The following is a 24,900-nucleotide window of genomic DNA, read 5'->3' on the forward strand; positions in this document are numbered from 1 at the left end:
AGGAGACAAGAAGAAGACAGAAAAAAAGGTATTTATTTGTGTTTTTTTTAAACCAAACAATAAGATACAGCTACACATACAACGTGTTTGACATTTTGAAATGCATTCATGTGCAACGACGGCGTCACGGTCGTTGCTGTTTATAATCTTCATTTGACTCTGACCTGTCACCTCTCTTTAAGATGGGGCGTCTTCAATATCCATCTGACAAAGCCGTGTGCGAGAGGTGGCCACTGGGGGGTCTGCAATGTCAACACTGACCCAGAGGGGCCTGGCAGTAAATGAACACTCCATTCTGAAAGGTTTAATATAAAAATAGACATGAATCTAAGAGTAGTTAATCCAGCAGTGCATGCTCTAATGTCCCGGTGTTTGCGAGAGAAATGAAGTCATGTCATGCGAACATATGCGTCGAGAGCAAAGAGCTAAGCTAACGTAAGAGTTTGTCAATACAGCAACTACACAGTAGTTGGAACCCATAATGATATGTATAAAAACAAAGTCCCTTTTGGATTCTATAAAATAAAACACTCAATGTCTTGGGATTTTGTGCCATTTGATTCCGGAACACGTAAACTAGCTTCTTTCGTAGCGTCGTTATGCTAATCAGCTTTGGGATCTACAAATTCCCACCACTTTTCTGAGTAACCAGTGATTATTCACTGTAATGTCTAAGCAAATGGCAGAGGGCAGGGGGGACAAGTCCAAGTCAGTAGGGAGAGTAGTTCGCTAGCCAACCAAAATACATCGACATACTGTAAAATTCCAGGAAATAAGAGACCTTCATCAGTACAGTGATTCTCCACAAATTTGCGACTCAGATTTACCCATTTGCTATCTTCGTTCTCAGGCCAAAGCCACGTCTACAAGAAAAGTATTGGCGCCATATTGCGGCATATTTGTGCCCCAAAACTATGTTTACCTAAGTTGAGGAGATTCATGTATGTGATTTGCCAAAATCTTTGTGCAACTATAGGCAATTCTAAATCATTTAGGGAGGAGGCATCATTTACTCGCTGCTTTTCGCTATTCGCGGCAGGGCGTTGGCAGTCTATCCTCTTTATTTCACAGACAATAGCATCCAATTTTCTCCTTGCTGTGTTTATAGAAGAGCGACATCACAAAGTGCGGCGTACGAGTTGTCATATTGGTGTCAAAAACCAGACATTTTGTGACGAGTTTACAGGGGGTCCTCGGTTTAGGACAAAATTCAGTTTCTCAGACTGACACCATTATCTGAATTTGTTTGTTAGTCCAAAAAAGCCGTAGCCTATTCCTAACCTATGCTAATTCAGTAGTAAATTGCATAAGTACAGTAAATATTTGTATGATAAACACATCAAGACCAAAAATATAAAACAAAATATATGCTAAAACAGTAAGTGCGGCGGTAACTGAACATTGCCTTCTTTTGTCGCTGTGCAAACTAGTTTATAGCATGCGGTCCATAACCTTGAAATGGTGAATGCCATGACATAAACCTCAGGACCCCTACTTTATAGCTGTACGTTTTGGCGGATTTCAGCGAACTTTACAGATATCATTAGTGTGGGCGTAGATTTTGTATCCCCTCCCTGTTTTAAATACCTCTTGTTTCCTGTGGTTTGGTTACCACCTATTTATCTGCCAAGGTATGTCGTCAAGCTTATTTACAGAGCTAGATGTATGAAACCCCATTTGCTTTCAAGTCCCATAAAATGAAACAACAACACACATTTTGGGCGACAAAAATATTAGGATAAACAAAGAAGCTCATTAGAATTTTGAACAGTAGTTAAAATGAGAATTTAAGGTGATTTTTGTTTTTTTTTAGGTTTGCAGCACAGTTAACACACAACAGATTTTAAGCGGGGTACACACATGCCGATTGATAATATCCTAACCGATTATTTTTTTTTTTAAACGTGAGAGACCCCACATATGACGATGAAAAAACATCAGCAGCTGTTCATACGTGTCTTATAGTTTGTGGTATACTTGAGATGACGAATACAGCACACCACACACACAATATTTCCGACGACAATCGTGAGGCTCCCCCCGCTGAGCCAGATGTCTGTTGTAGTACTAAGATTGACCTATGAGAGGCAGCATGGTACTACAGGGCATACAGTGTTTACGAGATCAGGAAAATACAGGTTGCTTCCTAATTTGCTATTGTTCCGTTTCATTTAACAATCCCGGAGACCGTGGCTTGGCCGAAATCAGTTCTTGACCGCAAACATAAGGAATTGCGATCATGACGATTTACAATTGTCGGCCCTGATTATTTTCCGATCATATCGGAGAAGAATTAACCAACACCACCACAAGATAAGCGCTCAGGATCATCTTTTACAGACTTCTGCTAATCAGGCCTTTGCTAACTTTAATCTAAAGGGAAGGAAAATGTTGAAATGTGTCATGATTGTCCGTATATGTCCATACCCCGCTTTACCAGTGATTTTGCATGTTATGGTGATATAAAGATGGCTATCTTTCATTCCTTGTCTTCTTTTACCAGACAAACGTTGGGAATGCTTCACGCTCAAGGTCACCACAACATATTATTTCTAAACCAACCAACACAGGCGTTCCGGCATCGTGTATCTTGACATTTTTTTTTTTTGGTCATTCTTTCCATTCCTTATCTCAGTGTGACACAATTATTCCCATCTCACTGCGCAATTCTTTAATGCAAACACCAGCAGTCCAGGTTTTGAGCATTCCTCAACCCAGAATGCAATTAACACATTCAGGTCACCTTCAATCAAAATGAGAAATGCGGCTGTCATGTTTTTTTGTTAATCAAACCTCTCCTGTAAAATCATTATCGTCATACCTCGGAAGAACACTATTAAAAGCACGACAAGGGAACGGCGATTCCCGTGGTAACGATGATTTATTAAGTGACTGGTTATTATGGGGGCTCTTACGTATGTCAAAGGGTTTCGAGGGGCCTGGCAGTAAAGTGACAATGATGGCTCATTGAGTTGGAAACGCTGAAATTAGAGAAATAGATCAAATAAAAATCCTAAAGGCTCTCTTCACTTCAACCTGATCTTTGGCAGATGAGTACAAAAGCAGTCAGAATGGTGTAATTAGGGCTGTCACATAATTAGATTCACCATTTAAAGTGCATTCATTGACACGATAGTTGTACATGTACTCATTGTATTCATTTATAATACCACATTTTTTGTTTTTGTTTTTTGCCCTAATTGTGAGGATTATACTCAGAGCTAGTTAAGCTTTCTACATCAAGCTAATGAAAGAGTATATTCTCTGGATTTATACGATGATGTTTGTTTTAATTTTCCACATACATGTGTGTGACTATATAGTATACCGTGGAATTTGCCCGTCCGTTGTTTTCTCGCCTGGTAGCAAAACAGACGGCGTGAATGACAGGATGTGATGTCATACAGGGAAGGGGGGAATAAATATTGAGATCATTGTATATAAAATATCTTCCGGATATTTCATAGGGTATGTGTGATCATCTTATAGTGTCACAGTAACCCTCAGAAAAGTTGATTGTAACGGTTGTGTTCACACTTGTATGGGTCGAGTGTAACAAGGCTCACATTTGAACCAAACAAGCGGACCGAGACCTCTTGAGCAGGTGGTCTTGGTTCACTTATATGTGGACTAGGGTTCAGTTAACATGGACCACAGACACAGACCAGCATTAAAGGAGACAAGCATTTCTTTCCAATTTGTAACCCTTCCAAGGTAAAGTGAATTCAGAGATTTGATTGTAAAAACATATGTTTGAAGATAAGCACTGAAAACACGTGCAAAGACAGAACTATGTAGTGCTCAGTACTCAGAGATAGCATTTCACTGATTTTCACCATTTCAGTTTTTCAATTTCAGCTAAAACGACACCAAGTGACGCAAATGGGTGCCTGGCATGAGTTTCGCCCTCCCCCACTATATACAACTTGAGCGCCTTCGTTCGCATCAGTGGTTTCGAGTTACTTTGTCATTATTACTAGGCCCAAGCCTGTTAGCTCACAAGCTAACTGGTGGCTAGCTCCTCTCGTCACGGCGTAGAAAGCCCTGCGACGACCCGGTGGGGAATACTCCAGCCACTGGTGGCTTTAAGCAGATATACAGTACTGTATTTTTGCAGCTGCCACACGTAGAGATATGTAGGCATAAAAAAGATGCTAGACGAAGTAGCATCCATTTTGCAGTGGGGCGTGATTTCACAGATTCAGTGGACATGCCCACAGCGTTTGAGAGCAGAGACAATGGCTTGATTTGTCATGAGTGTTAAGCCTCATTTTACTGTACACACTTGCTGGTTCTTTTAATGAGTCCAATTTGCCAGGGTTGTTCACAACACTCTTCTTTGTGGCGTGTCTAATGTAGAAGCCATATTTACTTTCACTTTACAAGGACTTGAATGATGTATGTGACACGGTTTTGTCAAAATACTCCCAAGGATCAAGCATTATCGCTTCCTTTCACCCTGTTTTTCAAGCCTGAGCCTGTTTTGAGGGGGCGGGCCTGTCTCATGCAAATGAAATACTGCTCACTACACCACAGAGAGCCAAGTACGGCTTTTGTTAGCAGGATGTTGCAGGAGTGTAGAGTTAGAAAAAAAAACCAAAAAACATAAAGACAGTAAAATTCTCAATTGTATTTTCACTCATGGAGGCAACACTTCATTAACAAGCTACCAAATTGCCCTGGTCAATTAATGTTGAGGATCTGTGCATGTGGGACATGCAGTAGACACACTTGCTAGGGCAAGCAGGCACTCAAAAGACCAAACTATTTGAACAGGTTCATCTCAACAAATTAGAATATCGTAGAAAAGAAGATTTTTTTTTCTCACTAGTTCAATTCAAAAAGCGAAACTGTATAAATTATTAAACATAGGAAAATAGTTTTCAAAAGGCCAATCCTTAGCTCATTTCTACACATCTGACATCTTTGCTGGTTTGGACAATTTGAGTTTTGTGAAAATTAGTACGATGATAAAAATCCAACCTCACCTAATAGGACAGTATCTTTTATATCTTTTTTATAAACTTTGGTCCGAACAAGAGTACCAAGCTACAGGTGTGAACACAGCCCAATCTTTTCGCTGTGGCTTCTTTTATAGCAAACTATGTAAATTGCTACCCAAGCTATGTTTGAAAAAAGTGAAATCATTTGGAGTGGAGCTGAGCAGCCCACTAATATTATCTACTCCTCAGGATTGACTTTTCATACAATACTGTACTTTGATGCCCCTTTGCAAAGAAATTAAGAATGGTACCAGGCTGAGATCCTTCCATAAAACAATCCTGGACGTTCACCAGGTAGGAAGCAGCACAAATCTGTCACTGCGTTGCACACTTCTTCTGTATGTGGAGTCTTGTCCACACAAGAAACATCCGGATCCGACGAGCCCTTTATAAAAGTACATCCTTTTCACTCTTCGCTCTCCTCCTCGTCGCCCTTGGAGCCTTTACTCCAGCGCTGGAAGCAGTGGACGGTGGAAGCCAGGAAGAAGCTGGTCATGATGGCTACCACAGACACGGAGATGCCCGAGAAAATGATGATGAGCAGGTCTGTTAGAGTCAGGCTTGCCTGGCACTCGCGGAAGCTGTCCTTGGAGAGCTGGGTCAGGGACACGCGGCGGCCGTCCATGGGGAGGGAGCACTCCATGCCTTCCACTCCTGGGCCCAGAGAGAGAAAATGAGTTTAGACAGATTTGCCAGACACGCTGAAGCAGGCTCGCGAGTGAGTGACGCCATGTTATGACTTGCGGACCAATGCTTTTGCGCGCCGTCCGTTCAGCGGATTATGTAACGCGCAAGGGCAAACAGACAGGACTGAGGCTTATTATTGTGCAATATGCACTAAATAAATGTCATCCAAGATTTTAATTATTGCCACTAAAAACACAGTTTGTTGTTTCGAAAAATGTAAATGTAAACCTCGTCATTATATTGAAGTACAGTCTGGTGCACTCCTCACAATTTTTAAAATGTTAAGAGAACTGTCACATGACGAGGAAAACAAAAATCAGCAAGTGTGTTTTTATTGCTGTTTATAGAGTGTGGTGCAGATGAGGGAGTCACATAGGTTTAAGTCATAATTAGGTCTTAAGTCCTAACCTTTAAGTTTCAAGAAAGACCAGAGTCCCCAGTAAATTTTCAAGAAAGTCCAGTCGAGTCCCCAGTAAATTTCAAGCAAGTTGATTCAAGTCATTACTTGGGTTCAGCAAGTCATAAGTCAGGTCCAACAGTCTTGCTCAGTCAACAACATACATTTCCACATATTCCGCTTTGAACTTAGTATATGTACTTCAGTAAATTACGTAACTACGGGTTGTTAGGATTCACATTGACAATTTTTTTTAATCATCTCAAAACATTCTTCCCATTGTCTATTACTTTATAATCTTCTCAATTAAATGCATACATGACATTAAGCTTATTTAGTTAGTTAGTTAGCTTACTAGCGAGTTGTTTAACCAGATATCAGCTCAACTGTGAAGTTAATGTAGTTTGTTAAATGCAGTAGTTGTTGTGTCTCTTATCTTTGAGGAAACCTTGCATGTTTGCTAGTCTCCTTTTCCTGATTAAATAAAAAAATTCAATCCTTGAATCCAAATGTTCCCAAGTTTGCACACAAGACACACAAAAAAACATTTTTTTTTCAAAAACAAAACATTTGAGCCTTGCAAGTCGAAAGTACTAAAATTGTCGACTTAAGTTAACTCAGGTCATGTGACTCAAGTCCACCACCTCTGGTGTGGTGCACTCAAGATGGCCAACATTCTCCTTCAAACCAGCTGTCTGTCACACTGTAGTACCAAGACTGACCGGTGAGAGGCAGCATTGTGCCACAGAGCATCCAGACTGCCGGAAAACAGGAAGTCGAAAGAATATTTGTCTAGCAACAGCAGGCTAATTGGCTATTGTTCTAGTTCACGCCACAATCACAGAGCCCATGTCTCGGTCCAACTTGGTGTTGACTACACATATAACGATTTGGCATCGTAAATATTGAACGTTAACGGTTGTCGGACTCGACCATTTTGCGAGCAAATCAGGGAGGCAACAGCCCTCTTAACACACCCCGCACCACAAGATAACTGCTTAGGATAATATTGTAGAGACATCTGATAACCAGGCCTTTGTTGACTTTAATTGTAAGGGAGGGACAATGTTCAAATTTCAAACTCTTGGCATTGGCTATCGTTACGTTTCACGTAACAGTCCCGGCTTGGCCCAACTCGATGTAGACCACACACATAAAAATTTGCCATTGTGAATATTGAACAGGTTTAACACTTGTGATTGTCGGCCCTGATCCTTTTCCGAACAGATCGGGGTGGAAAAATCAGTCCTTACACACCCCACACCAAAGGATAATCACTGAAGAAAATCCGATGATCGGGCCTTTGCTGACTTTGATCGCAAGTGAGGTAAAATGCTCAAATTTGGCCTGATCGTTGGCATGTGTACCCCAATTAAAAGGACAAGAAAGTGTTCACATCCAGACAAAGGCACAGGAAGGATGTCAGAAAGGACAATTCAAATATTTTTACAGCACAATACCTATTTCTTTTAATCCCGTAGAGCAAATTCTGCAGGGAAATGCAGAGGGAGCTGATTTAATAAACGTCAAGTGTTCACTCACTGAGTTTTAGGTCTTCCCAGTTGAGTACAGCCCGTCCACCTACGGCAGGTTCCCTGCCGGAACAATTAAGGTAAATGTAGAGCCCACGGGACAGCTACTGAACTCATATCATTCTCCATGTAACAATTTCATAGCTGGAGAATCAAAACACTTGCAAAGAAGAACCACTCTAAAAGATGATTTTGTAATAAAATGTACACGATGACATTCTGGAGATACCTATTTTTCATTGGACAGCACGGATAAGGTAACAACTCAAAATGGAAAAAAGTAACAGTTATTTATGGTGATAATAAAAAATGTGACAGCAGCTACTTTTAAGACATCATAAAATGTAAACGTGTTGTAGGCAACCTTGACTTAATTCACCCCAAGAAGGAAGCGGAGTAAGTCAGTCACTGAAGTTGTTTCAACATTCTTGACACTCTGCTACACTCCGCTAGTTATTGTTTTGCAATTTTAATTGCAAATTACACGACATTTCGTCCTTACTGAAGAGAAAATTATAGGAACGTAAAATAGCCCAGAAACTGCAGAAGAAGGTGTTTACCATAATTTCTCGTGTATAATACGCATTTTTTGGCTAACAATTTCTTTCACGATGTACGTATCATGTACAACAGAAAAAATAAATCACATTGTATTAACGTATAACGGTACCTAGGGGTTGTGAAAAAGGTAAACTTTCATTCCAATATGATATATAATGTCTCATGTTACAAATTTATACAAAGCCTAATTCCAATGATGTTTGGACATTGGGTAAAACGATTTGCAAATCCTTTTCAACCTATATTCAATTGAATACACCACATAAACAAGATATTTAATGTTCAAACTGATGAACGTTGTTTTTTTTTTTGGCAAAAATTCTCTCAATGCCTGCAACCAGGGGCGGTTTCTGATATGGGCGATACGGGCAGCCGCCCACAGTAGCATTCTCTGGGGGGCAATGATTGATCGAAAATGGATGGATGGGTGGATGTTTTGAATAGATCATTGACAATAAAGGAATATTTTCACAGAATCGAGTCTGACATTGTGAGCTGAGTGGTTGTCAGTAGGTCCTGAGTGCCTATTGATACCGTATGTTTCGAACATTTGTAGAGAGTAAAAAAACAACAACAACAAGAGCCTCCTCGGTCTGTTTAAGGATCAGAATCTCATGACTCAGAGTTAAATTGACTAGAAGCCAATGACAATGATTCGGGCAAAAAAGAGCACGCTGGTTAATGACACCATTAACTCCAAGACCCGTCAAACATGCTGTATTGTGTGCGGAAGTCAAAACAAATGAGCTTCCAGACAAAAATGCTAAAGGCCTGGCCTTACAAGTGATAATATTGGTAAACTGACTGATGACAATAACGAGCTAAAAATAGTGTGGCTTGCCATGACTCTAGACTATTATTCATGCATAACAAACAATATGGCATGCCACTTTCCAAGCAGCAGGCCCTTTGAAACTTCAACTCAGGGGAACTTTTAGTGGAGATTATCGTGCGCAAAACATTCCCAGGCTTTTTTCTACACGTGGCCTCTCATGAATTGAGCAATCCTTTCTGTTTTAATAACCAGGATTAATGAAAAGGCAAATACACACAACTCTTTGAATAGAGCCTGCACTTCACGTAAAATGGCTACATTAAAGCAAGATCACTTAATGCTTTGGGGTCAGACACTGGCTCTCACACTTGGCTAATTCCCACTACAGGAAGTCCACATTTTGACACAATGAGACACAGAGCTTACTCACAAGGTGAAAACAATTCCAGCCACTTGCTGTCACCACGAGTAACAAGGCAGCTCTGTGACATTAGAGGACAAAAGGAAGGACATGGACTTTAGAAATTGTGAGTGTCGTGCCCTAGACGCGTTTACGGACTAGCAGTGATGGGGAAAAAAGGCACACAAAATAATTTCTACATTTAAAAATGCAACTCCTCCTGTAAAATCATCTACATAGAAATATATTTTTAGCTTTAACAGAGATATTCATTCCCTCGTGAAGATAAGCGATACAGAAAATGGATGGATGGATGGATGGATGGATATTCTTAGATTTTTAGCAAATGATGAAGAAAAAGACAAGACGTCAATGAGTCTCAAGCGTAGTGTAATTTTTGCAAGCAATGAATTTTCAACTAAATGTCAAGTCTATTTTAAGTGCATCTCTTTCAGTACTTTTGCTCAACTAAACATTTTGTGTTATAAATAATGGTACCCAAGTTGTGTATCAGAACCAGAGGTACAGTAAATACTGTATCTGGTTTTAGACAGGCCAAGTCCATCCCCAGCCTAAAACACAATGGAGCATGCATTTTACCTGTTAATGAGGAGACTGAAGGGAGTAATCCCTTAAATACAAACCAAAGAAGGGGAAACTGGCAAAGCATCACAAAGAATGCAAAGGTTTGGTAATGGTGATGTTTTATTTTCTCTGTCTTGGGAATGACCTGCTCTGGTCCAGCAAATTGTTTTAGGATTCTTTCACACCTGTACTTTGCTTTTTCTGGTCTAACTCAGTTGATGGGTTTGCAAACAACGTTCCTGCTTTGGTACATATACATACTCTGCTTTGGACACTTGTGCAATCTGCAAAGGGAGGACCAACACTGTATTTTTCTATGCCTAGTGTGCATGTCAAGGGATGAAGGGACATTATAACGGTCAGGTTTAACGACATGCTAGCATTGAAACTAATGGGATGATGCTGCATCAATCCTTCACATTCCAAGCAAGGACAGTTGATGGATTACATGTGGGATTACAGTCAGCCACGGGGACGGTTGATCCGCCGTCTCTGGGCGTGATTGATCTACCTCGTTGTGACGGACCACTATCTACGACGATTTTTCCCTCCCCCTTTAACGACACTGATGTCTGATTTTAGCGTCAGCGATAAACAAACAACCGTTGTTGTCTTTCATTCGCACGAGAGCACGTTGTCCATGATGTGGAGAAGGGAGGGAATGCCTTAATGACTGAATCGCCCTCTGAAATGTATCAAGCCGATTAAATATCAAGCAGATGTAATGAAGAATCATTCAGGGGCCGAGGACGGAGCTGTAAAGTCGTAAAGAAAAGCAATGAAAAATTCATAGGACATGGCAAGGGTGGGGGAGGGAAGGAGCCGAGAAGGGAGGAGAGTGAAATGCAGAATGACGAGCGTTCATGTGACAACGTGGGTCGGGGGTGCATCACTCAGGAGGGGATTCCTTCCGCATGGAGAGCCAATCACATCACGTTTCATCAGCGCTTCTTGTGGCCTTTTGTCAACAGCTTGTCATGGCGCAATGTAACATTTTGCAATCAGGCCAGGATACATAAAGCTGCCAGCCTGTGTTAAAAACTAATATTTTTATCGTCCCATACCACACGAGGTGTAAAAATAGCCAGTGATGTAGTGGGAGGCTCACAGCTGACTCTTTATTTATTTAATTATATATATATATTTTAAAAGACGAAGGAGCATTTTGCAGCTTTTGCGGGGCAACTCGATAGGTTACAAAGGAAAATTCAGGCTCCAAATCTCCCATCACATGAGCTGCTACTTTGCGGTGAAGCTGTTCGCAGAGCTGGCCTGCCGTGCCCCGGAGGCAGCTCCAGCTCCAATTACCCTGGCCAATGCACCCAGAGAACTGTGTCACCCTGAATTATACATAGCCTTTGGTCATCCTTAACCCAGCGGCGGACAAGATAGCAGTGGATCATGTTCACACTCATCCCTTAATTAAACATTTCAACTACCTGATCAGAAAATAAACAAAACACCCATGAAAAGCAATATACAGTATATGCACCCAACACATACTCAAATCGTGTCCTTCACTCTTTAGACGCCGTGTCTCAATTAGTTGCAATTTAACAAATTTAGCCTTTCCCCGAATAGATTGGGAAAAAACACTGAACCACCAGGTAGATTTAATTACCTTAAATATAACCACGAGTCCCCGAAGCGGTCGAGTTTGGTTCAGTACATTACACCCAAATTCGGTTAGCATTTCCTCACCAATAGCTAAATGAGCTCTCCAAGTAGGAAGATATCACAGCAGCAGGACATGGCAAAACGCCTGTGAATTAAAAAAAAGAAAAGGAACACAAATGTATTTACAACTTCTAAAGTAACACCTGTAAGATGTGGGTTGAAAAACAATAACACAGCAAGCAAAATACACATTGGCATGGTGTTACAGCAATGCAGCGCTTGTACTTCATTCCGTCTGCTACAATATTCAGAAAGGCATGTCAATGATGTAAAAAAAAAAAAAAAAAAAAAAAAAAAAAAATCCCTTCTACAATAAAACTAACAAAATACACATCTGCATGGTCTTACACCCGTATAGCTTTTTTGTGCATCCGTTTTCCCCTACATCCCAAAATAACCTAAATTATTTGAGCATCTGCCATCCAACTGACCGGGAGTAATCAAACTTATTCAAACAGACAAGTGTGCCAATCGGTGAACTCTGCATCACGGGGGAAATCAAGACCTGAAAAATGAAATGGGAATTGGGTTTTGCAGCATTGGGCTCTCTGCCTGCTACATTATGCAGGGCGTCGGGGGAACCATGAAGATCTCAGGACGATTTAAAAAATAGCGGAGCGTGCGCTTGTCTGAATACGCTAACAGTCTTTTAAATAATGCACTTTGCATTTCAACCTTTAGCTCATTAGTTGTAGAGCAACACACGTGCTCATGCCTTAATTAGCAACATTTTCACTCACCCACTGAGAATAGGTTTCGACCTTTATATCCTACATTAGTCAGTGAGCATCATCTGCACCTCCTCCTTTGATAATCATTAGTTAGTTACCAACAAATTCACAAAACTCTATTGTTGCATTTCAACCGCCAAGTTCTACCTGAGCCACCTCGCACAACATGTACAGGGTAGTAGAGGCTGTTTAGACGTTTCGGGGTTAGGAACGGCGTGCAGTGGACTAGTTTGCGCAGCAGCGTCAGAATAGAGTGTCACGCGGCACAGGTAGGCACGCTCAGTTAACGCCGTGCGCAGTTTTTCATTGGGTTGTTCTATATTTACAATAATTATGACTTTGCTGCAGTAGTGTAGGTTAGTGACAGACAACAGCACGTTCTGACTCACGTACAATTTTGGGTTTCGTCTTAAATGAGGACCCATTGTATGCGTTTCGACCTTTATGTGCTATATCAGCCAGTTAGCATCATTTGCACCTCCTCCTCGTTTTAACACCAAACTAATCAACACCTTCACAAGCAGCATGCACCTCTGAGATAAGACTGATATAGAATGTGAATTGAGACTTGGTCACAATTTAAAGAAACATCATAGTGGAGGACGCAGCATTCACACAAACAGAAAGGGCACATACATGTACAGCACGGTAATCCCGCACATCATCGCAGTTCACGATTCATAAATTCAGGTTTTCATCTGTGGAATGGTACCCAGCTTGATGCCCAAAAAAAATTTTTTTTAAATTTTTTGTGCTCTTTCTGAGAGTTTAAATAGGAAAGTAGTACTTTATGGTGATTGGTGTCAAGGAAGTACATTGTCTTGAAGTGATACATCTTTATCAAGAGACTAGCGTTGATTATCCCGGAGCTAAGTTTAGCCAGGGAAGTTACGGAGAGCCTTCGCCGCATGTTCACATATGTGCGCATTTCTGGTGCATTTTTTGAAATTCAAATCATCTGTAAGCCATTTATTATCAAGGTATTGTTGTGAAATGAGTTTGAAATGATATTTAAATTTTTGGGGATCATAGTTTGTGGCATACCTACACTTAGGCAATTCTAAACATTTCGCCGAGAGGCAACAATTTCTTGCAGCAAGGCTCAGTTCCCTGTCCTCCATGAATAGCGGACGTTACTGTATAGGATAGAGAAGCACTTTATCTCGTCACATAATTGAGTTTCTTACTCTGATGAATGAAACGTGCATTCCCAACACCCACGTGGAGGACGTTCACCAGAGCCGATGTACGGTATATTACAAAATGGCATCATGTCAACCTCATTCGCTAATGAGTGTCCCATCTGTTATTGTGCTACTGCTTCCAATGGCATGCTTCGGAGAGTAGGCCGTGACACTTTTTTCCGTGATCGAGAGCGATCAGTCAGTTGATTAATTCTGTCTGGCAGCTGAATGTGCCGTGGAACGACACCACCGTAGTCCTCCTTTCCAGTTTGTTTCATTAAAACTGCAATAAATAAATACAAAACTTAAATGCCGGTCTCATGGAAATGAGCTACTGTCCTTGTTATCTTTGTTAAGGCATCGTTTTCATGATACAGCTCTTTCACTGGGTCTCATACGATTCTGCTGGGCTACACACACACACACACACACACACACACACTGATTTTTGCCTTCAATTTAAAATCTGAGAGACCCCACACGAGGGAAAAAAAAAAATTTGTGCTTCCTGGTCTTATTGTGTGTGGTGTACTAAAGATGACCATGCCTCAGGTGGTAGAGTGGTCATCTCCCAACTCAAAGGTTGTGAGTTTAATCCTCAGCCCCTGTGACCATGCTAAAGCGTACTTCAGCAAAATATTGAATCCCCATTTGCCCCTGATGCTGTGTCATCAGTAGGAGAATGAGGAGACCGTGTTAAAGCACTTTGGCTACTTTGAGGGGAGAAATGCATGATACAAGTCAAAGCCCATTTACCATTTAGGACCAACACAGCTCACCATACACATAACAATATCTCCAGTTTTAAACTCCCTTAAACCAAATGGCTCTCATAGTACCAAGACTAACCTGTCCACATACAGGAAGAGTTGCAATTGTTCACCCCAACTGTTTGGCGAGCAGATCAGGGAGGGGGGAAAAAAAACACTCATTACATCCCACACCACAGGATAATCGCTCACGATGGTCTTTTACAGACATCTGACATCTGGTCTTTTACTGACTTTGATCGGAACAGGGGAGATATGCTCAGATTCGGCGCGATATCGGGATTGTGTGGACCCCTGGCCTTATGTTGCAGCATACAGATTTGCTCTAAGGAGGCTGTTTTCGTACACAGGTCAGCACTCACACCCAAACAACCTTGGAACGGTGACAGAAAAAGAAGAAGTACGCCCACTCTCTCTCGGCAGCAGCCTCCACATCAAGATGCATTGGCATCACATTTTTGTCCTCAATTCTGAGAAGAGGCCCAATTTTGACAAACACTGAATGACAGCGCGAGCTATTTGTCAAATGAAGCTGCAATGCCAGTTGTGTCTTATTTTACCTCGTCAGCTCCCGCGTGGTGGCTTTCTCGCACTCCAACGCTAACTAAACAAAAAAATCAATAGTAATCGTGTGGCTAAGCCTCAGTAGGAACTATTTGTGCAGTGTCCGATGGGATATGCTATCTGCTTTGAGCTGAATGAAAGAAGATATTAAAGAGCCTCACTTTTTTTTGTTGTTGTTTTTTTTTGGGTGCCTGAACTAGAACAAATAGTACAAACCCCCTATGGCTGTTAGAGGCCCATCCACTCATGTAAGAAGCTCACAGCCACATTACAATATGTCTGACGCGCTAGTGTGAGCCTTGTGTTGTGTCTCAGAAGCACACACACACAACCAAACATACACACACAGCAAATCTTGTGCCCTGTTATCTAACTCAAAGTCAGAAGGCCTAAAATGTCTACCCGGATCCCTGATAAAACATGAATCTCAGAATTGTGACACAGAAGTGCTAACCACCATACCTCCGTGCTGCTCTCTCGTGAACCAGTATAACAATATTCCAATTTAATGCCTGGCTTTTTGTAGAGAAATTGGATGAGGATGGAGGATTAAAGTTGGAAAAAAAAAAAGCTCTCAACTAAATGTAAAAGTATTATATCAACTAAAATCTAGGCTTTACACCATCAGGATTTTTGGGGCCTATCACCGATCAGCGAGTTTTAAAAAATGAGAACCCATCACCGATCCGATCACATATGGATGAATTTAAATGACCGGTTCATTTACTGTATATACTTGCGTGCTAATTACTAAAAAAAAAATTACAATAAATAATGTATCTTTGTTCCTGTATTTATGCCAGCGAGGCATAGTGACAGACAGTACAAATGAATAGTCGTCTATTAGATGGCAGGAAGTAAATACAGTAATTAATGTATCCACTTTTTGTGACATTTTTGTTTGTTGGTGTTCCGTGAGATTTTTCAATTGTAAAATATGTTCCTTGGCTCCATAAAGGTTGAAAATCACTGCTCTCGTCAGGTCATGCATTCTAATCAGTCAGGTCAAACCAACATTACAACATGACAGAAATAATGGGTGCTAACTTACTGTAATTAAATGACTTTATTTTTAATTAAATTACTTCACCCACACCGAAACTTTAGAGCATGATTCGACAGAACGGCGGAATGTTTACGTACAACCGTTCGGGTTACCACGAGCTTGCTAGGCTACATAACGTTTTGTTGCCTGCTTGCGAGCCGTATCGTATTAAAAGAACGTGAACATACCTCAAGCAAGCCTTAAACGAACATCCTCTCCTGAGCACCAGTGACCACCAACACACGGTTTACCCCATTTTGTTCTTAAAACCACATGCCGCAATCGATTATTGTTGTCGTCGCCATGGTAACAAGTGTATCCGGTCGCGTTTCCGTTGACACGATGAAGCCCAGTGATCGGCAAAAACAGGATTTTTAAATCACTTTATTGGCCGTCAGATAATTACTGGACTGCGCCAAAAGATGCGCGACAAGGCTAAAAAGAAACTAGCTTTTGGATTCCACTATACTGTGCATGATGGCGACGCGGAGTAAATGTCTTTTGCGGCGCCGATCAATGGCGTCATTGATCGGCTCGGCAAATTATGACATTAAAGCCGATCAGCATAAAATGCTAATTATCGGCCGATACCCATAACGCCGATAAAATAAGAAATCTACTAAAAACTATATATTGACCAACTGGGCTGGGTAAAAGTCTGTTCTAGATAACTGTGAACTGAAATGAAAATACAAATATTCTCCCAATCTATTTCTTCAGAATAAATTTCTCGTTTCTGTGTGCCTCATTGCAGGTTCATCCTCCAACAAGTGCTAGTGTGCCATATTACACACTCACATTGGAGGCTACGCGGGTGGAGGAAGAAAGAGACGAAATTAGAACAAGATTCGGGAGGAGGGTGTTCCCCCTCCGTCAGGGAGGAACATAAATAGACGTGAGATGTCACAACACCGTGTGTATGGAAAACTTGGCCACATTTGCTTACCGTTGGGAAGCTTGTGACTGTTCTCCATGAGCCATCCAAACAAGCTGGCAAAGTTGCAGTTGCACACCCAGGGGTTGCCCTCCAGCCGCACCACCCGCAGAGAGGGCAGCTGACTTAGCGCGCCCACCTTGAGGCTCGACAGCGCGTTACGCTCCAGTTCCAATTCCCGGAGAGACGTGAGGCCCAAGAAGGCGTCCTCGCTCACCATGCTCAGGTAGGGGTTGTTGCCCAGTCGCAGTTTGATCAAGCTTCGGGACTCCCCGAACGTGCCCTTGGGGATTTCTGTCAAGTTGTTGCTGCCGAGGTCCAGGAAGACCAGCCTGGAGGAGGTGCTGAGGGTCCCCGGTTCAATGTAGGAGAGCGTGTTGTTCCGCAAGTCCAGGTAGACCAAGTCACTGTACAGAACAAGGAAGTCGGAGGGGATGAGGGGTATCCAATTGTCAGCCAGCAGGAGCCGGCGGACGTCCAGGGGGATCTCGTCCGGGAGGTGGGTCAGCCCGCGTCCGCTGCAGTCCACAGTGTGGGGGTCCGGGCACAGGCAGGTCGCTGGGCAGTTCTCCCCCCGGGTCCAGAACACAGACGTCAGCACCATGAGGACAGGCTGGAGCCAGCAGACACATGGCAACATGGTCATGGGGGGAGAGGAGTTTGGGAGAAAGAGGGTGAAAAGGCTAGGGGGGTGATAAAAACAAAAGGGTCAGAGGACAGCAGATTGGAAGGAGGGTGGGTAACGGGAGAGTGAAAGGGGGATCAACCCCGGTGAAGCAACATGCCGGAATGTGGAGGGGCTCAGGGGGCGGCGGCGGAGCAGCGAGGAGGTCCACGAGATCATTTAGGCATCAGAAGGGGTGAATACACTCAAGTAGCCAGAGGTACAGACCAGGGACAAAAGGGATGGTTGAGGGTTTTGGGGGTGAGGGGAGGGTACTGGGGGGGTCCTCGGTGGATCTGGAAGCGGTCACCAAGAAGCTCTGGGACGCGGAGGTGGGATTCAAGCATGGCAAGCCGCCGCCGCGTCCCCCCATCGGTCCATTAACGAGCGGGAAAAGCCTTTGTGACCACACAGAGAATCCCGCGGAACATTGCTCAAGCGTGGCGTAAAATTACCCCCCCCCCCACCCTCCCTGACACCTCACCCCCACCTTTTATTATTAATATTGTTGTGATGATTCCCTGGCGGAGCTCCCAGCATGCACCCCCCCCCGAAAAAAAAGACAACCCCAGCTGTCCTCTTTAAGTCCAATCAGGAGCGGGGAATTAGCATCCGAGCGGGAGCATTATGGGTGCAGATACACACACGCACACACAAACACAGCCGCGCAGCTCCGACGTCTGCCTCCGACTGTGGCACGACTCAGCTCGCACCCTCAAAACAATCCCATCCTCCCTCCGCGGAGGCGTGTCCCAACCGCGCTGTCAACATGTGATGTCACTTCCTGTGGTGTGACGACATAATAACCATCGTCGAAATCTGCCAAAGAGAGGAAGCAGGTGCCATTTTGTTGACCTCCAGTGGTGATTTATGTTGGGAAGATGTCCTTTAAAACACGAGTATCAAGTGTTCTTTTTTTAAAGTGGCATGTTTTATCAGGCTACAAAAATAGTTTTATATCTTAAACAAAGACAGAAAACAATAAGTCAACCTATGCATGGTTAACCGTAATTTAATTTGTAAATTATAAATGGAATCATATTAATGGATAACTTGTTCATGATCTTGCTCAATTTTCAACTTGTAACAGTTAAAGAAACAGTAGGCCTTTACCACCATCGTTTGGTATCTAGGCAGTTACAGTAAGCGTTGCGTTATTGGGTGTGGTGGCCATTATCTAGCTACCGGTAACCATGGAGAATGCAAACAATGGGTAGTCATGCAGTGATACTCCATGTTAACAACATGCAAGGAAGGGAAGGGGATTTATTTAGACCCCAAAGCCTCGCTAACAGTATCACCATTGAGCTCTCATATCATGGCATATCAGGTGGAACACAGACAATCGATGGCTTGAGACTGCTTGCTAGCTAACTTCTGCGGAGGAACTGCACTGCCTCGCTGCAGGATTAAACTTTGCTTTTCACTTGTCTCTTTGTTGGTGTGTACCTATGTTAACCGTAAGCACCTTTGGGTGTTGAGAAGAGCACAATAAAAAATGTTTGGGCTAGCTATAACTATGGCGAGCCACAAATGTTAAAACACGACACGAAAAGGATAAGACATTTGCTAGCGGACAAACCATGGGTTTTCTTCATAAAATACAGCAAGTTTTCACTTATTACTACATTCAGTATTTATTTTAAACAGATAAAAAAAAGGTAAATATAACTTCATTTTAGGTCTGGAATGGATAAATTGCTTTTCCGTTCATTTCAATGCAAAACTACTGATTTGCGAACGTTTCAGGTTGTAAACGGGGTCACAGAGCAAACAAAATTTGTGAACTTCACTAGGTTCCTCTGTACACTACAGTATAAACATTTGTTGGGGGGGACGTCAAAAATTAATAATAAATTTTTTCGATATTTGTGGCAGGGCTCTGTCCCTATGTTGGTTCACTCTACATTAAACTACACGCCATTTCTAATAACTTGGTTACTAACGTGGCAGAATGTATAGGCACATTTCTCACTATAAAAGACACAACCATTAAATACCTCATTTCCAATTAGGGCTTTTACATTATGCAACAAAATTAACTTTTCGCGTGGCAAAAGTTCGCTTCAGAATTATTTTCCGAACCTCGCTGTAGAAATCTAGACTAATCCTCATCGCACGCCTGCCGCCCGACGCGGTTGCTCTTTCTTTAATCAACTGTACGGAACTCCCTCGTCTGACGCATAATCCGCACATGGTGTGCATTTTATTTGCCTGCGTATGCAGTTAATAGGAGATGAAGACGCCATCTTGTTCAACATTTCTCCGCTAGCGAGGTCACTTTGGTCATTCATCTTCTGCTGCCAATGCTTCAGTTATGCAGAAAAGGTAGACTAATTAATGAACTGACACAAGCGATTTTGCACTGCCTGAATTACCAAAATTTATAAAGAAGCAAAAGGCAGATGGGAGGCCTCGTGTGGTCTCATTTTGGGGGAGCTGCGTGAGTTTGCACGGCAACACAGCAGTCGTTACATCCGCCGGTCGTGGTGTTCGAGCTGCATTTTAATAGGAACTCTTTCAAGTGGGCCTCCGCCTTGCTACATCTGCGAGTCCACTTCACATTAGGAGGCTGCCAATTAACTAAGGAAAAAAAAAAGCCAGAAACACGCCTGGGAAGCAAGCGTGCTGTCCTGCATGACAACAAGCTTTGACTTGCAGCTGAGGGATTCCACACAAGTTTAAGTGGAAGACAGCACAACTGCATTGCTATTATTGAGTGGTAACCGGGTTACACACGTCGATAATCGGGCTGAAATTGAGTATTTTTGCAAGTCAGCAAAGGCCTGATTATCAGATGCCTCTAAAATATTATCCCGAGCGATTATCTTGTGGTGTGCGCTGCAAAAACTAATCTCGAAGATTAAATATCTTAAATCGAGGCAAAACGTTCTTGTTTTTTGTCTGTATTTCTTCTTACCAGGCAGTTTTCGTGCAAGACCAGTTCATATTCAACTTTTCATTGAAGTTTTATTTTTGTCACGAGTAAAGTTATCCTAAAATAATACCATTATTCTATAGGTGTAGGGAGTATAAATATGGGGTGTTTTGAGGCTAGCTATGTCAAATTGTAAATCACATTTTCCTGTTCCATTGGCAGATAATTTTGCTTAAATAAAGTAATATACAGTATTCCACAGAGAGTTGGCTGTTGTAACCATAAATATGAATAGGTAGATATGACTTGGCCCTCATGAGCTGCATGCCTACAGCAATGCTAAGCTAGTAGGGGCAAAGTCGTCAGTGCATTCCATGTGTGTGAACGGCAAAACAGAAAGAAAAAATTCCATTTTCTTTATCGGTTATCCTGTTCAGGGTTGCGGATAACTGGAACCTATCCCAGCTAACCTTTGGTGAGAGAATTGGGTTATATCTTGGACTGCTCGCCAATCATGGGCCACCTACACACACATCACGACTGAATTAACAACGGGACTTTCACGAGGCCCTGGTTACGGTAATTCTCCTAAACACAGCCGCGGATGCCAAATTATCTTGCTTCTCCCAATCTGCTGCCTTCGTTGTCAATTTTCCCTCGTTCACGTTCCTCCAAGTCGCTGCTGTCCCCGTTTTATTCCGCCTTATCAAATCCCAAGATCTTAATCGAGATCCCAACTGTGGCTGACTTTACATTTCTTTATTTACCTTATCTTATCCTTACCGTTATCTTTTTTTCACATTGTGTTGTCATCTGCGGAGGTTAAAAAAAATAACTAGCCTATTTTGAAAAAGGAGCGGAAAGTAGACTTATCTGTTTTTAAATATAGAGTAAAAGTAAAAAGTCGTCCGAAAAAGAAATACTTAAGTAAAGTACAGATACCAGAAAAATCTACATAAGTACCATATAAGTATTTTGTTGCTTCCCACCACTACTGACAGTGTTTCTCACAAAATGAATGGAAGACAGAGGAGTAAAAAAAACAACTCATTAGGGTATTGTGCGTCAACAGTTGTACCCGAGTCAATGTCGAGCCCACAGCGGTTAGCCCGACCCCAGCATGACAGTTCTCGCCCACTGTAATTAAGCTCCACCCATCCATTATTGATGAATGTCAAACACAGCGTGATGTTTGGCCTGCTAAGCTGATGTGTGTCCTACAGTGTCCTGGTCACAGCAGGTTGGGAGGAGAAAGGGAATGCGTGCGGAAAAAGACTGGAGAGGACGTTAAAAGGAGCCTGCCGCAAATCTCACTTCGCCCCTTTCGACACGGCGGTGGCGACATGTTGAAGACGCGGCAGCAGCTGTCGTTTCTTTAAGCCGCCCTGTGACATTTGGGGATTGTGGGCACCTCGCCCACCGGATGGTCTTGTTTGACGGGATTGCCGAGGATGAGCGCTATGGCCGGTAGCGACCGTTTTACCGTCATTTGACACCGATTCCACTCAACTGTGCGACTCTGAACCTTTTAACGACTCCCGGATACAAACAAGAATCATCAATCAGAATGATTCAGAGAAAGAATCTGAGTTGTACAGGTGAGGCAGGGCGACCTCTGCAAAATCTTTGTGACTTGGAAGCACATTCCTCGGGTCCAAATTTCCAACATATCAATGGGCACCATGTTTTTGGCAATGTTCAGAACAAACCAAAACTGGTGGGACTGTGTTTTAAAACTTTTCATTCTGAAGGACGTACAGAAGGATGAGATTATTCAACAGTCTGCTTTAATTTAAAATAAATAAATTAATTTTAAAAAAATAAAAAACTCCCCCAAAACCTTGAACACAACCATAATCAGGATGATCTGAGGCAACAGCGACAGCAGGTTTGAATGAATATTACAAATTGCCTCTTTTGTTTTAAGTCCTAACTTTCAATGACCTCCAAGGTGAGTAGGCAGCTACAATCGACAAAAAGAAGTCATTGATGGAGACAACCAATAGTTCTTCCAGACTGAGAAACAAGTCAGTGAAGGTGTCACCCAATGCCGTTGGTTCGGTGCTGTGGGTGTTCCTCTGTCAGAGCTTGTCTGTCGGAAGTGGCATCTTGTCCAGAGATCGGAGTGCTGGGAGGGCAGGTTTGCGCATCGCTGATAATGATGACGACGTGAAAAGAATTAACAACTCAGCTCACTTGCAGACCACTCGGCTGTCACTTAAATGTCATTCGTCAGTCCTTTTTGAAAAGACAATTGTAATGATTGCTATATCATTATGCAGTATTCCCCCACATACAGTATACAGGTATGAGGTTCACTCTTCACTGATTAACCTATTGTGTTTTTCCCCTGTGGAACCTGTCCCCAACTATCCGCTGAAAAACTCACCTATTTTGTCTTTTTGTGCCCTTTCCTTAAGATGCCACTAGATGCCCCCAAATCCCTGACTGAATAGGAAAGTAGTACAGTGATTGGTATCACGGAAGTATGTTGAAGTGATTAATCTTGACTGAGAAACAAGGAAGAGCTATGTTTAGCCTGGGTTGTTAGTGGAAGTCACGGAGAGTCACGTGCATGTCTGCGCATGCACTTCCGGTGCATTGTTTATTAATGTAATCTTGTGTAAGACATTTATTTTTAAGGGTAATGTTCGAAGATGAGTTAGAAATCATATTATACTTTGTTATCATTTACATTTAAACTATTAATATAGGAAGTTACTTGTTTGTCAATTACTTTCTTGCTATTTGCTGCAGGGCCTGGTCCCGACCAACCATTAATAGCGAGGGGTTACTGTATTCCTTATTCTATTCTTTACATTGAGTTTCCTTTTATGATGTGAAGGCCACATAACCAGGTGTCTGGTTGTTATGCTAACAGAACTTTGAGAGGGTTTGTTTTGAGTGCAGGAACCTTAGTAAGCTTTTCAAAGCCTAAATATAGTAAAAGTAACTTTAAGATGTATGACTATGTAATACGTCACACTTTGCCTTGACAAAGAATACTATCGACAATAGGAGTGTAAGACTATAAATTGTTACTTCTGAACTAGAAATTTGTGGCTGTGTGGCACCTCTTTTTTTTTTTATCTTTTGCTAACACATTAAGCATCGAGAAATAATTTACCCAGTGCAGAAATTCAATTAGTTTTTAGTCTTCACGGGTTTTCCAATCCCTTTGAGGTAAAACAAGTTTGTTCATACGGTGCATACAAAAAGGTAGTTTGATCTTTTTTTTTTTTTTTTTTTTTTAAAATATATAAAATCAGTCCAAAGCCTCCTGTCCAAGAGAAATGGCCCAAATAGACCACTTTTGTTCCAATCTCCCGGACTTTTTGACGGTCACGTTGACTGCCACTTGATGACGCGTGTGGCCTGTCCAAGTGAGCGTTCTCCCTCGATTTATCAAACGGTGTCTCGCGCCTTCCCGACTGCCAGAGCGAATGAGATGGTTGGGTGCTCGCGATGAGGGTTTTTGGGTTCAACCGAGGCACTCGATTCCTCTGCTTCTGTTTAGGAAAACGTGGTGAGTAAGATACTGGTACCATAACAAAATCTCTCAAGCACATGTGGTAAAATGTGATACGGTCCGACGAAGCCTAGTATGAAATTTTTGGCCATAATTCCAAAAGCTCAACAGTGCTCACAGCATGTCTACAGTTGCGTGCGGTGATGGCGGCAGAGGAAATTAGGAAAAGTTCCAAATACCAGTCACTGTTATCACGAAACCTTCAGCCTTCTGCTAGAAAAAAAAGTCAGGAAAAACCTACTAGAACAGCTGAACGTTATTTGGTTTGAAATCAGAGGCACTTTGAATGGTGGCAGGTGTGTGCTGACTCCCATTTAACATGAGTTTAAAAGTGAGTGGTTAATTCTAAACAGAGCCACATCCTCACTGATAAGAGGGTGTTCACACGTTATGTCAGTTGTTTATTTTTATCTCCCCAAACTGTTAATTGCCACCCGCATGGCAGTTTACTGTCAAACTGAACTGAAAAAAGAGAATTACACATTGTGTACTTAAAACAACAACATAGCTTAGCCTTTCAGTCCGCTAGCTCAATACAAACTCTAAATAGCATCTTTGCTGTGGTGTTATGACCCTTTAAGAAACACAGCGGCACATCTTGATAGAGAATATAACAGTATTCACGGTCATATATTCTTTATTCTCTGCAAAGAACTAATAATAATAGTGCCGTACTGATGAGTTGTTAATTGACATCTCAATCAACAATATATTTGTCTGTCTGTCTTATACTGTCCGCAGTTGGCCAAGGCAGGGACACCAAAAATAGTACAACTGCTTTTCAAATGATACAGTATGACAAAAACTGTTTAATTCTCATCAATACTGTACATTTTTATAAATTACAATTTTATGGAGAACTATCTTTCCTCATTAAACTAGAGATACTTTTTTATTTTTTGGAGGGAAGGCTGGAACAGATTAGGGGAATTTCTATACATTTAAATTGGAAAAGAGGATTTGAGGTATGGAATGAATTAAACT

The 24,900-nt window shown here is 42.0% G+C and overlaps 1 protein-coding gene across 2 annotated transcripts; it reads right to left on the reverse strand.

Annotated features, from left to right (window-relative positions):
• Positions 1 to 13: 13 nt before the first annotated feature.
• lrrc38b (leucine rich repeat containing 38b) lies at positions 14 to 18,210 on the reverse strand. Of its 2 annotated transcripts, XM_061689044.1 has the most exons (3): positions 18,000 to 18,210; positions 16,858 to 17,458; positions 14 to 5,657 (listed from the first exon to the last, which is right to left on the reverse strand). In XM_061689044.1, exons 2-3 carry the CDS (start codon positions 17,447 to 17,449, stop codon positions 5,410 to 5,412), a joined length of 840 nt encoding a protein of 279 aa, XP_061545028.1. In that variant the 5' UTR covers positions 17,450 to 17,458; positions 18,000 to 18,210; the 3' UTR covers positions 14 to 5,409. The 2 variants fall into 2 exon arrangements, with proteins under 2 accessions (XP_061545028.1, XP_061545027.1); XM_061689043.1 differs by having other exon boundaries at positions 16,858 to 18,210.
• Between the last annotated feature and the right edge of the window lie 6,690 nt (positions 18,211 to 24,900).

This window comes from Phycodurus eques, chromosome 10 (genome assembly GCF_024500275.1).
Source record: "Phycodurus eques isolate BA_2022a chromosome 10, UOR_Pequ_1.1, whole genome shotgun sequence".
Lineage (NCBI taxonomy): Eukaryota > Metazoa > Chordata > Actinopteri > Syngnathiformes > Syngnathidae > Phycodurus > Phycodurus eques.

Bases quoted from the DNA above. Each gene is read 5' to 3' on its own strand.
- lrrc38b (XM_061689043.1), bottom strand. From the start codon at position 17,491: ATGACCATGTTGCCATGTGTCTGCTGGCTCCAGCCTGTCCTCATGGTG. The intron at 5,658-16,857 runs GTAAGCAAATGT...CTCTGGGCCCAG, and splicing joins CAGTCACAAGCTTCCCAACG to GAGTGGAAGGCATGGAGTGC.